The sequence below is a fragment of the Pimephales promelas genome, chromosome 9 (assembly GCF_988280905.1).
Source record: "Pimephales promelas chromosome 9, fPimPro1.hap1.1, whole genome shotgun sequence".
Taxonomy (NCBI): Eukaryota; Metazoa; Chordata; class Actinopteri; order Cypriniformes; family Leuciscidae; genus Pimephales; species Pimephales promelas.
The window spans coordinates 39,121,879-39,133,940 of record NC_142777.1 but is presented as its reverse complement, the minus strand read 5'-3'; the positions used below and the strand labels follow the sequence as shown (position 1 = coordinate 39,133,940).

The window sequence follows — 12,062 nt, the reverse complement described above, 5'->3', positions numbered from 1 at the left end:
TCATAACCTTTCATAAAAAATATAATCATTTGTTCTAGGTTTGAAACACGTCGACCCGACGTTACTGATGAAGTTCCAGTTATTCAGGAGTGCGGCTCGTTGACTAGCTTCAGTTCTCCAGCGTATTCCCCCGCCGGCCGCGGATGCTACACAAGCTCAAGGACGATTAGCGTCTCCGTCTCACTTCCAGTCGAACGTCTGTCCGGCGAGCTGGAAGAACTTCAGGTTGGGTTCGTGGAAGTACTGGTGGAGCTTGCGCAGGACCTCGGGCCTGACGTGCGGGTGTGCGCGTCCCTTGGAGCGGTGGAGGCAGCGCTGGCGCCGGCGCTCGCGCAGACAGTAGAAGCCGCGCGTCTGGTTAAAGTAGAAGTGCGAGGCGTTGATCTGCGGCTCGAGCTGCAGGAACCGCTCCACCCTCGTCATCTCCGGCAGCGGGTCGCGGATCAGCGCGTCTCCGTCCACCAGGTGCAGCCGCGCGCGCGGGAACACGGCGAGCCAGCGCTGCAGGTGCACGTGATACAGGCTGCGGTTCAGCGCCTTGTAGTCCAGGTTGAGCTCGCCATCGCGCATTAGCAGCGCCTCCAGCGACTCCTGGCGTTTGCGCTTCTCCAGGCGGTTGTGGAAGCGCTGCGTGTAATCCGACAGCAGGCGCTCCGTCGGCTCGCGCACGATTAGCATTAGCCGCACGTCAGGGAGGGTTTGCAGGATTCGCTCGGGGACGTGGCCGGAGGTGAAGTACGCCGGCGTCTTCTCCACCGTTAGCTGACCCGGCCGCGCACGCGGCATCTGAGACACGTACCAGTCCGCGCCGCGCTGGAAGTGACTGTCCCAGTCGAAGAAGTGCACCTCGTGCTGCGCGGCCACGACCTCACTGTGGAGGCTTAGCATCTCGAGGAGCGCGCGCGTGCCGCCCTTCTTCACGCCGATGATGATGACGTCAGGGAGGCGGGATGTGGCGTCGGCGGGCAGGGGGGCGGAGCCTCGCGGGGAGACGAATGGCGGGAAAACACACAGTAGAGCGAAGACGATAGCAGCCATGTTCAGGCGGACAGCACACACACACTCACACGCCTCTGAGGAGGAACACACACACACACCGCATGTTTATATATCAACAACATCAGTGCGTACGAGAGAGAGAGAGTTCTACAAGCTCTCGTCTTAGTCAAACTCACAATTAGGAATATTATGGCACATCATTTACTAGGGATGAACGATATATCGGTATTAATGTTATCGTTATCGGCCTGATAAGAAAATGTGGCCGATATATATTAAAACGAATAAATAATGGTTTATTTGAGAACATTATAATATAGGGTGTAACGACTTTTAATGGTGAGACTTTTGTTTTTGTAATCAGGCTCTCAAAAATTATATACAATTTTGGATTTAGATTTATCAGCCAATATATCGGTTATTGGTTTTTTAAATATAAAGAGTTATCGGTATCGGACAAAATATTAATATCAGTGCATCCCTATCATATACAACCTGTCTTTTAGATTAAGACATGTGCATTCAGTGAAATAATACTTTAAACACGTCATATTATTATGGAAATACATGTTGTTTGTAATGAAAAAAAAAGTCAACCTTTTGTAAACCATTTATTAAAAGTCTAAATTCTGACTTAAAAATGTCATAATTATCAAAAAGTAGTAATATCAAAATTTTAGTTTTTAATCTACTAATTATGGCTTATTATACACTAATTGTGGCCATCATTTTGGTACCAAAGCATGCTGATATTCTTCCCTCGTGTATTTGGGTCGTTCCACGTCAAACCACAGATCCTGGAAACTTCCCAGGATACGAAAGACAAACATCAATAGTAATGAAATCCAAAATATTAAATGGCATGAATGTATATTTTTTTGAGTAATCCATTATTTTTTAGAGGAGATTTGGAGCAAATTTACAGGCGTGGTGTAAATGACTTAAGAGCAAAAATATTTCAGTTTTTACAGATCGATTTGTGGGTTTATTAGCTCTGTTGACTTTAGAAACCCTTTTTACTTTATAGGCCATTTAAAAATGGGAAGAAGCACTTGTTCCCTAAAGTGTGCATGCCTGTAACTCTAGATAAAGAGAGATTCAGATTCTGCGGCTCAAACTTAGTTCGGTCTCTCCATTTTAAAGAACCACTGAACTATAACAGCTGATGATCATAAGAGGAAAGTTAGAAGGATAAATAATGAAAAACTAGAAACTTCCCTTCTTTCCTTCTATCAAATCAACTGCATTGAATATAGCATTTTAAACAATATTTCAGTGCCAAAGATGCATCGACAAAAATCAAGATACCAAATGAAAAGTTTCTTAAGAACCAGAATACCAAAACATATCCAGATATCTTCATTTCTTTTTAAGTTACAGGCATGGAAACAAACAAAAGTGCTTCTCCCACTTGCTAACTGTCACTTTTAATATTTAATGAGTTATATCAGATCGCGGATCCAGTAATAATGCTGTAATCTTTCTCATCATTCTGTCCCTGTAATTCGTCTTTGAATTTCAGGCGAACACTCATAAAAGTAGTGTAATATTCATACATGGCATTTCATATTTTGGTTTTCATCACTAACGTTATGTGTCTATCTTCATAAAGAGTATTATCGATATGAGTTGACTCGGAATGCCCCACAAATGCTTTATGAAACAGCAATTTCTGAGACATTATTATTAAGCTGGACTGCATTTTTTTTATCCCATTCTGCTCTTGAAAAGATTATATTTACCGAGTAACAAGGAAATAATAATTTAAAGATAATCTCGTGACTCAAAACATCCTGTTCTAATCATCATAATTAATAAGTGAGCATGAACAGACTTACCTGCCGATCGAGTCCATGAGGACAAACTCTTCATGAAGAGAAATCAGCCATCCGGAGAATCTCTCTCTCTCTCTCTCTCTTTCTCTTTCTCTCTCTCACACTCACTCACTCACACACACACACACACACACACACAACAGTGAAAGTTTCACACCAGCTCACGTGCACGCGCGCTGTGAAGGTCCTGCACAACACCGCACTCACATAAAGCGCCGCGCCCCGCGCTGACGACACAGCCGACGCCACGCCTCTTCCGGTGACGTCTTCACATTTCCAAGCAGCTTTACCGATAACCATGTTAATGTCATAGGTTAATGTTTATAATATCTTAATTTTAATACATTTATTAAACCCTTATAATCGTATTCAGCAGATTGCAGCTGTTCAGATAAAAGAAAATCTATATAAAACACGTTTAACGTTTTCATTAAGATATTAAACCATATTAGATATTAGAAATGTTGGTTATATGAATGTTAAGGGGACATTCCATTTGACCATTCTTCAAAATATATGGGAATTATATTATAGTTTTTATGATTATTATTAAAAACCAGATAACTTTGAACTTTCTCATTATTAGGCTATAGTGGGGTCAGTGTGTGACACTGTTTCACACGCTCACACACACATCAGTGACTCATGACAGATTGTTTGATATCAGATCCGCTCCATTAACAAACACTAACGAATAACCTTGAGTGATGATGTCACACACTGACGTTACAGCCTGTAATGCATCATCACCTCACTGCACCTACTTCCTCCAGTGAGTAAATGCTCTCACACACACACACACCTGAACACACAAGCACACACACACACACACACACACACAGACACACACACACACACATAAGTCATCAGACAGACAGTGTTTCCGTCGGTGTGTTTGTTCTGTTCGCTGGACTTTGCTCTGCTGTAAATCTGCAGTATTTCTGAATAATCATAAACAATCATTGATCAAACACTGTAAACTCACAGATCCGCAACTCATGAATCACTCAAACATTATAATTGATATCTGAGAGGGACAGTACCAGAGATTATTACAGTACCAGAGCTCATTCAGCCCGTCGTCCGGAGATAAATGTAGATTTGTTTGGTTTGAGAAAGGGTTAAAACACATTCCCACATTTACAAGTTATGAAAATCAAAGGTTGTATGTGTTAACATTAGTTATGCACTGTGAACTAACATGAACACACAATGAACAGCTTTATTATTATTATTAACCAACATCAACAAAGATTAATACAGGTGAAACTCGGAAAATTAGAATATTGTGGGAAAGTTTGTGTATTTCAGTAATTCAAAATAAAAGGTGAAACTAATATATGTACTATAACAATATACATATGCATTATTATACTTTTCAGAGGGCCGACATTTCTGTATTTAAAATCCTTTTTTATTTATTTCATGTAATATTGTAATTTTTCAGAGATTTTGAACTTGTGGTTCATATAATCAAAATTATAACTTCTGCACCATATTATAATTTTTCAGGTTTTACCTGTAAATACTGTAATTAATAGTGCCATTTTCTAGTTAAAGCGTTTATTTCACTGTGTCATATAAATTATTATTATTACAGTGTCCTCTGAGAGAAAGAACATGTTATCGGGATGTTTTGGGAAGAGTCTTCTGATTAGTTAGAGTCTAGCCAAATCAACCTTGAGGAAGCAGACAGTGTGTGTGTGTGTGTGTTAGTATTCTCTAGTGGAAAAAGGCATACTTTATTGTATTTGAAACATTCCCTTCACATTGCAAATAAACTAACAATTTTTTTTTACTATCTTTAACTATATTAAAAGTATATTGGTATCAGGCTTTTACCTATTTTCACAATTCAACTTTTAACACACTTTAAAATAATTGTTATTTAGCATATTTTAGAAAAAATACTTGAAGTCTCAGATAGGGGTATTACTTTATTTTATTTTTACTCTTAACTGTTTTTATTTATATTGATTGCATTTACTAAATGAGCACTGTGCCACTGTCTGTCCGACTGTTACTGTACATTTTATTTTCGACACTGTATTTTATTTCTATTATTATGATTTTTTTTTATTCTAAACTGTTTTAATTATTCTGACTTCGTTAATTTCTTCCATGTAAAGCACTTTGAATTGCCACTGTGTATGAAATGTGCTATATAAATAAACTTGCCTTGCCTTGCCTTGAAGTGAAAATTCTGTTGACTTTTTTGTTAATTATTTTCTGTTAATTTTAGTGTATCTATTTGCACTTAAAATATATTTTAAGTTTATTTTTTAAAAATGTGCTGAAAATTATCACTGTATCAATGCATTGAAAGTATACATTCAAAATTAATTTAGTATACAATAATAAATTGTACAAAGTAATATTTGTTAATTAATTTTAATTAATTAATTAATTTCTGTCAAAGATACTAGAAAAAGCAGTATCCTCAACTGTGCTCCTTTCTGGAAATAAATGATATCTGCGAGGATTTTCAATCAGGATTTAGACCGTATCACAGTACCGAGACAGCTCTCATTAGAGTCACACATGATCTGCTCTTATCGTCCGATCGTGGTCGTATCTCTCTATTAGTGTTACTCGATCTTAGTGCTGCATTCGACACAATTGACCACAACATTGTTTTAAATAGACTAGAAAACTATGTTGGCATTTGTGTAACTGCATTAGCATGGTTTAAATCAGACTTATCTGACCGTTATCAGTTTGTAGCAGTAAATGAAGAGATGTCTTATCCATCACAAGTTCAGTATGGTGTACCACAAGGCTCAGTACTAGGACCGCTGCTGTTCACTCTGTACATGCTACCCACACACACACACACACACACACACTCTGTACATGCTAACATTAGGAGATATCATTAGGAAACATGGAGTTAGATTTCACTGTTAGGCTGATGATACTCAGCTGTATATTTCTTCAAAACCTAATGAAACCTATCAACTCGCAAAATTAACGGAATCCATCGCTGATAAAAAAATGATAAAAATTAAATAAATAATTAAAAAAACAGTAAAAAAGTAAATATTAACTGACTTAAAGGACAACTCCGGCGCAAAATGAACCTTTGGTCTATTAACACAACAGTTTTTAGAGTTAAACTCTTATCATGAAATCAAATCTCAGAGAACGGCTAGGTACCAATGTGTTATTAGACCCAAGGTTCATTTTGCGCCGAAGTTGTGAAGAAAACATCTGAGGATATTTTAGGTCAAAGTGGTTTAGGAGCACAAATCATCAGATCTCAGGTGAGTTTGGGCCTCAGAAACAGTAATGTGTTTTCCTTCTCATGATCTACACACACACCGTCCGTTCAGCTGAACACACACTCCGAGACCGTGATGTGAAGCTGTTGCAGGTTTACTATTAATTGTAAGTTCTTGCCGCTGCGGAAATGGGCACTTTATCTCTTTTATTACATCTCATGCTGAGCCAGAAAAATCACACAGAACATAGAAGATTGTGGGCGGCGGATTGTGTGAACACAGTCGCAGGAAGAGCCTGAAAGCAGAACACACTTCCTGAAGCTCGGAAAACCAAGAAACACTTGCCATGAACTCGTTGGGGAACTACGGATACACACATTAATAAAGTCATGACTGACAGGTCAGATTGTGCCAGCGGATGGGCGGCAGAAACTAAAACAAATTAAACTCACTCACACTGACACACACACACTCACACTCAAAACAGTTCCATGAAGAAAGTTTAACACCCATGGAATCTTTCCATTCCACTAAAACTGAATGAGTAAAAATATGTTTTAGATTATTAAAATGTAGACACAGAAGTAATATTTCCAAGAAAAAGAGCCCTTTCTCTGATGGAAACTAAACGTGATCTCGTGGAACATGCGTGATCTCGTGAAACATGTGTGATCTCGTGGAACATGCGTGATCTCGTGAAACATGTGTGATCTCGTGGAACATGTGTGATCTCGTGGAACATGTGTGATCTCGTGGAACATGTGTGATCTCATGTGTGATCTCGTGGAACATGCGTGATCTCGTGGAACATGCGTGATCTCGTGGAACATGCGTGATCTCGTGGAACATGTGTGATCTCGTGGAACATGCGTGATCTCGTGGAACATGCGTGATCTCGTGAAACATGTGTGATCTCATGTGTGATCTCGTGGAACATGCGTGATCTCGTGGAACATGCGTGATCTCGTGAAACATGTGTGATCTCATGTGTGATCTCGTGGAACATGCGTGATCTCGTGAAACATGTGTGATCTCGTGAAACATGCGTGATCTCGTGGAACATGCGTGATCTCGTGGAACATGCGTGATCTCGTGGAACATGCGTGATCTCGTGAAACATGTGTGATCTCGTGGAACATGCGTGATCTCGTGAAACATGTGTGATCTCGTGAAACATGTGTGATCTCATGGAACATGCGTGATCTCGTGAAACATGTGTGATCTCATGTGTGATCTCGTGGAACATGCGTGATCTCGTGGAACATGCGTGATCTCGTGGAACATGCGTGATCTCGTGGAACATGCGTGATCTCGTGAAACATGTGTGATCTCATGTGTGATCTCGTGGAACATGCGTGATCTCGTGAAACATGTGTGATCTCGTGAAACATGCGTGATCTCGTGGAACATGTGTGATCTCGTGGAACATGCGTGATCTCGTGGAACATGCGTGATCTCGTGGAACATGCGTGATCTCGTGAAACATGTGTGATCTCGTGGAACATGCGTGATCTCGTGAAACATGTGTGATCTCGTGAAACATGTGTGATCTCGTGGAACATGCGTGATCTCGTGAAACATGTGTGATCTCATGTGTGATCTCGTGGAACATGCGTGATCTCGTGGAACATGCGTGATCTCGTGGAACATGCGTGATCTCGTGAAACATGTGTGATCTCATGTGTGATCTCGTGGAACATGCGTGATCTCGTGGAACATGCGTGATCTCGTGGAACATGCGTGATCTCGTGAAACATGTGTGATCTCATGTGTGATCTCGTGGAACATGCGTGATCTCGTGGAACATGTGTGATCTCGTGAAACATGCGTGATCTCGTGGAACATGTGTGATCTCGTGGAACATGGGTGATCTCGTGGAACATGCGTGATCTCGTGGAACATGCGTGATCTCGTGGAACATGTGTGATCTCGTGGAACATGCGTGATCTCGTGAAACATGTGTGATCTTGTGAAACATGTGTGATCTCGTGGAACATGCGTGATCTCGTGGAACATGCGTGATCTCGTGGAACATGTGTGATCTCGTGGAACATGTGTGATCTCGTGGAACATGCGTGATCTCGTGAAACATGTGTGATCTCGTGAAACATGTGTGATCTCGTGGAACATGCGTGATCTCGTGAAACATGTGTGATCTCATGTGTGATCTCGTGGAACATGCGTGATCTCGTGGAACATGCGTGATCTCGTGGAACATGCGTGATCTCGTGAAACATGTGTGATCTCATGTGTGATCTCGTGGAACATGCGTGATCTCGTGGAACATGCGTGATCTCGTGAAACATGTGTGATCTCATGTGTGATCTCGTGGAACATGCGTGATCTCGTGGAACATGCGTGATCTCGTGGAACATGCGTGATCTCGTGAAACATGTGTGATCTCATGTGTGATCTCGTGGAACATGCGTGATCTCGTGGAACATGCGTGATCTCGTGGAACATGTGTGATCTCGTGAAACATGCGTGATCTCGTGGAACATGTGTGATCTCGTGGAACATGGGTGATCTCGTGGAACATGCGTGATCTCGTGGAACATGCGTGATCTCGTGGAACATGTGTGATCTCGTGGAACATGCGTGATCTCGTGAAACATGTGTGATCTTGTGAAACATGTGTGATCTCGTGGAACATGCGTGATCTCGTGGAACATGCGTGATCTCGTGGAACATGTTTGATCTCGTGCAACATGTGTGATCTCGTGGAACATGTGTGATCTCGTGGAACATGTGTGATCTTGTGAAACGTGTGATCTCGTGGAACATGTGTGATCTCGTGGAACATGCGTGATCTCGTGGAACTTGCGTGATCTCGTGGAACATGCTTGATCTCGTGAAACATGTGTGATCTCATGTGTGATCTCGTGGAACATGCGTGATCTCGTGGAACATGTGTGATCTGTTAAGTCATGTGTGATCTGTTAAGTCATGTGTGATCTTGTGGAACATGCGTGATCTCGTGGAACATGCGTGATCTCGTGGAACATGCGTGATCTCGTGAAAAATGTGTGATCTCGTGAAACATGCGTGATCTCGTGGAACATGTGTGATCTCGTGGAACATGCGTGATCTCGTGGAACATGCGTGATCTCGTGGAACATGCTTGATCTCGTGAAACATGTGTGATCTCATGTGTGATCTCGTGGAACATGCGTGATCTCGTGGAACATGTGTGATCTGTTAAGTCATGCGTGATCTCGTGGAACATGTGTGATCTGTTAAGTCATGTGTGATCTTGTGGAACATGCGTGATCTCGTGGAACATGCGTGATCTCGTGGAACATGTGTGATCTCATGTGTGATCTAATGAAACGTGTGATCTTGTGAAACATGCGTGATCTGTTAAGTCATGTGTGATCTTGTGAAACGTGTGATCTCGCGAGACGTGTGTAAAAGAGAGCTAGAATAACAGAGCAAGAATAACAGACATCGGTGGAATAACGTGTTGAAGCAGGACGCACACGGGAAGAACACGTGATGTGAAGAATGTGGGGAATGACTGCAATGTGGCTGAGAGTTTCTGAAACATCAACAATAATCCTGAAATCAAGGAAAATAAAGTTGGAAATCAAGGTTAACATCACTGCACCAACATTTGTGTTTCTATCAACTCACATTAACAAAGTAAATATATTTAAACAAAGATAAAAATGAATCTCAACTGTTAACTAATAAATGGTTGTTACATCTCCAATAAGCAAGTGTGTGTTCTGCAGGACTCTAGTCTCTTCTGTAAGCTGAGTGCAACAATAGTTTTAGGTAATGCATTCGCAAAATGTTGCACAAATGAGACCTTATTGTAAAAATGTAAGAAACATCCTTGTGTGTGTGTGTGTAAGTGTGTGAGTGAGTGTATTAGTGTGTTTGTGTGTGTGTGAGTGAGTGTATTAGTGTGTTTGTGTGTGTGTGAGTGAGTGTATTAGTGTGTTTGTGTGTGTGTGAGTGAGTGTATTAGTGTTTGTGTGTGTGTGAGTGAGTGTATTAGTGTGTTTGTGTGTGTGTGAGTGAGTGTATTAGTGTGTTTGTGTGTGTGTGAGTGAGTGTATTAGTGTGTTTGTGTACTGACTGCAAACACGTGTGTCCAGAGAAAATACACTGTAACCACAACACTGGAGATCTGAGAGTGTTCAGGGCGAGTCTCTGAGCTGATGTCAGTCTGTGAGTGTGTGTGTGTGTGTGTGTGCGTGTGTGTGCGTGTGTGTGTGTGTGTGTGTGTGTGCGTGTCATGACTCATGATTTACAGCACAGGGAAAATACAGCTAAAGCCTGTTAGAGGCCAAAACATCAAGAACAACATCGACTGACGCCAAATACCTCATAACCTGAACATGCACACATCCCTAAAAGTGTGTGTTAGAGTGTGTATGAGCATGTGTGTGTGTGTGTGCGTGAGAGAGAGAGAGTGAGTGTGTGTGAGAGGGTTTGTGTGTCAGTGAAACACACACATGAAACATGAGCAGCAGTTTAAGAGTCAATAGGGTCGATAAGCACACTTCCTGTTAAAGCCAAAATACACACACACACTCTCTCTCACACACAAATACACACACACACTCTCCCTGTCTCTCTCTCTCTCTCACACACATATATGCATAACATGCATGCACACACACGCACACACACACACAGAGAAAGACACACTTTCTCTCTCTCACACACACACACACACACACACTCTCTCTCCCTGTCTCTCACACACACACACACACACACACACACAGTAACAGTTACTTTGTAAAATCAGAATATAAGGTCCTTCAACCTGTTTCCAGTTTTTCTGAATTGCTAAACACATTTCTTGAACCCATCGCACACTTTCTGAAAACCTTAAACACAAAACCACACTTTCACACCACAGTCACAGAAGCGCTGAGCCTTCCAGCAAAATCAAAACCATTTCATCTGCTCAGAATCACACACACACACACACACAATAAGGTAAAACAGTGCAGTAATGAAACACACAGTGACACACTGCAGAACACACAACGGACACAGTCAAACGCTTCAGAAGCTTTGTGTCATTCCTCTCTTGCTGATACAGTGCCACTGCGGTTGCTATGGTTACCGGTGTAGCTGCGGTTGCTATGGTTACCGGTGTAGCTGCGGTTGCTATGGTTACCGGTGTCAGTGTGAGTCAGTGTCTCCCTCTGCTGGCCACAGAGTTCAGAGCAGAGGCTCTTGTGGGATTTACAACTTTCATCCACTTCTCCCGAAATACGTGAAAGTAAGAAAAATAGAGTAATCTTTATAATTACTTACACAATGTGTGAGTGATATGAATACAAATCGAAAGGATTGTTATTACTGCTTCCATATTTGACAAACTATACATGTATTAATTTTTTTTTGCTTGTGCTTATGTGTGTTTACATGTCTGAAACGCAGGGATCGTGTGCATCAAAGGGTTAACATCAGAACCATGAGCTCGTTTTGGCAAGAAGTCGTTTATTCTGTCTAGATAATGAAGACACTTCATCCTCAACAAACTCGTCTCCACACCGGCGTGAACTGGGTAATGTTCTGATCCAGTCTGACCTCTGACCTGTAATGCTCCTGAATCATAATCATGATCACACTGTTGGCTCGTTGGCCAGAAGAGAACTGAGGCCGAGTCTGGTTTCTCACGAGGGTTATTCCTCCGTTCTGTCCCTGAGGGAGTTCTGGTTCCTCTGTTCCTCTTAGTTGAGGACATTTAATTTAATATTCAACAATATTATTGATCTCCTGCATTGACGCCATTATATGAGAACTGAACTGAGCTGGATGATGACATCACGGTTTTCTATATAAATGAACTAAATGAACTTTGCTTACAACAAAAATGAAACATCGACTTGACTTCAAATGATTCAAGCAATTCTATTTTTGTTTTTATCAAAATAATTGTCATATGTTTCTTCCCGTGTGATGATGAGCTGTAATGGCACAGTGTAACAGAGGGGGGCAGTAGTGGTCGGTCACCAGCATCAGAGATGAAGAGGCAGAG

The 12,062-nt window shown here is 41.5% G+C and overlaps 1 protein-coding gene across 1 annotated transcript; it reads right to left on the bottom strand.

Annotated features, from left to right (window-relative positions):
* Window positions 1–42: 42 nt before the first annotated feature.
* Window positions 43–3,031, bottom strand: hs3st1 (heparan sulfate (glucosamine) 3-O-sulfotransferase 1). Its single transcript, XM_089135166.1, has 2 exons — window positions 2,838–3,031; window positions 43–1,073 (listed from the first exon to the last, which is right to left on the bottom strand). Exons 1-2 carry the CDS (start codon window positions 2,869–2,871, stop codon window positions 181–183), a joined length of 927 nt encoding a protein of 308 aa, XP_088991292.1. The 5' UTR covers window positions 2,872–3,031; the 3' UTR covers window positions 43–180.
* Window positions 3,032–12,062: the final 9,031 nt, after the last annotated feature.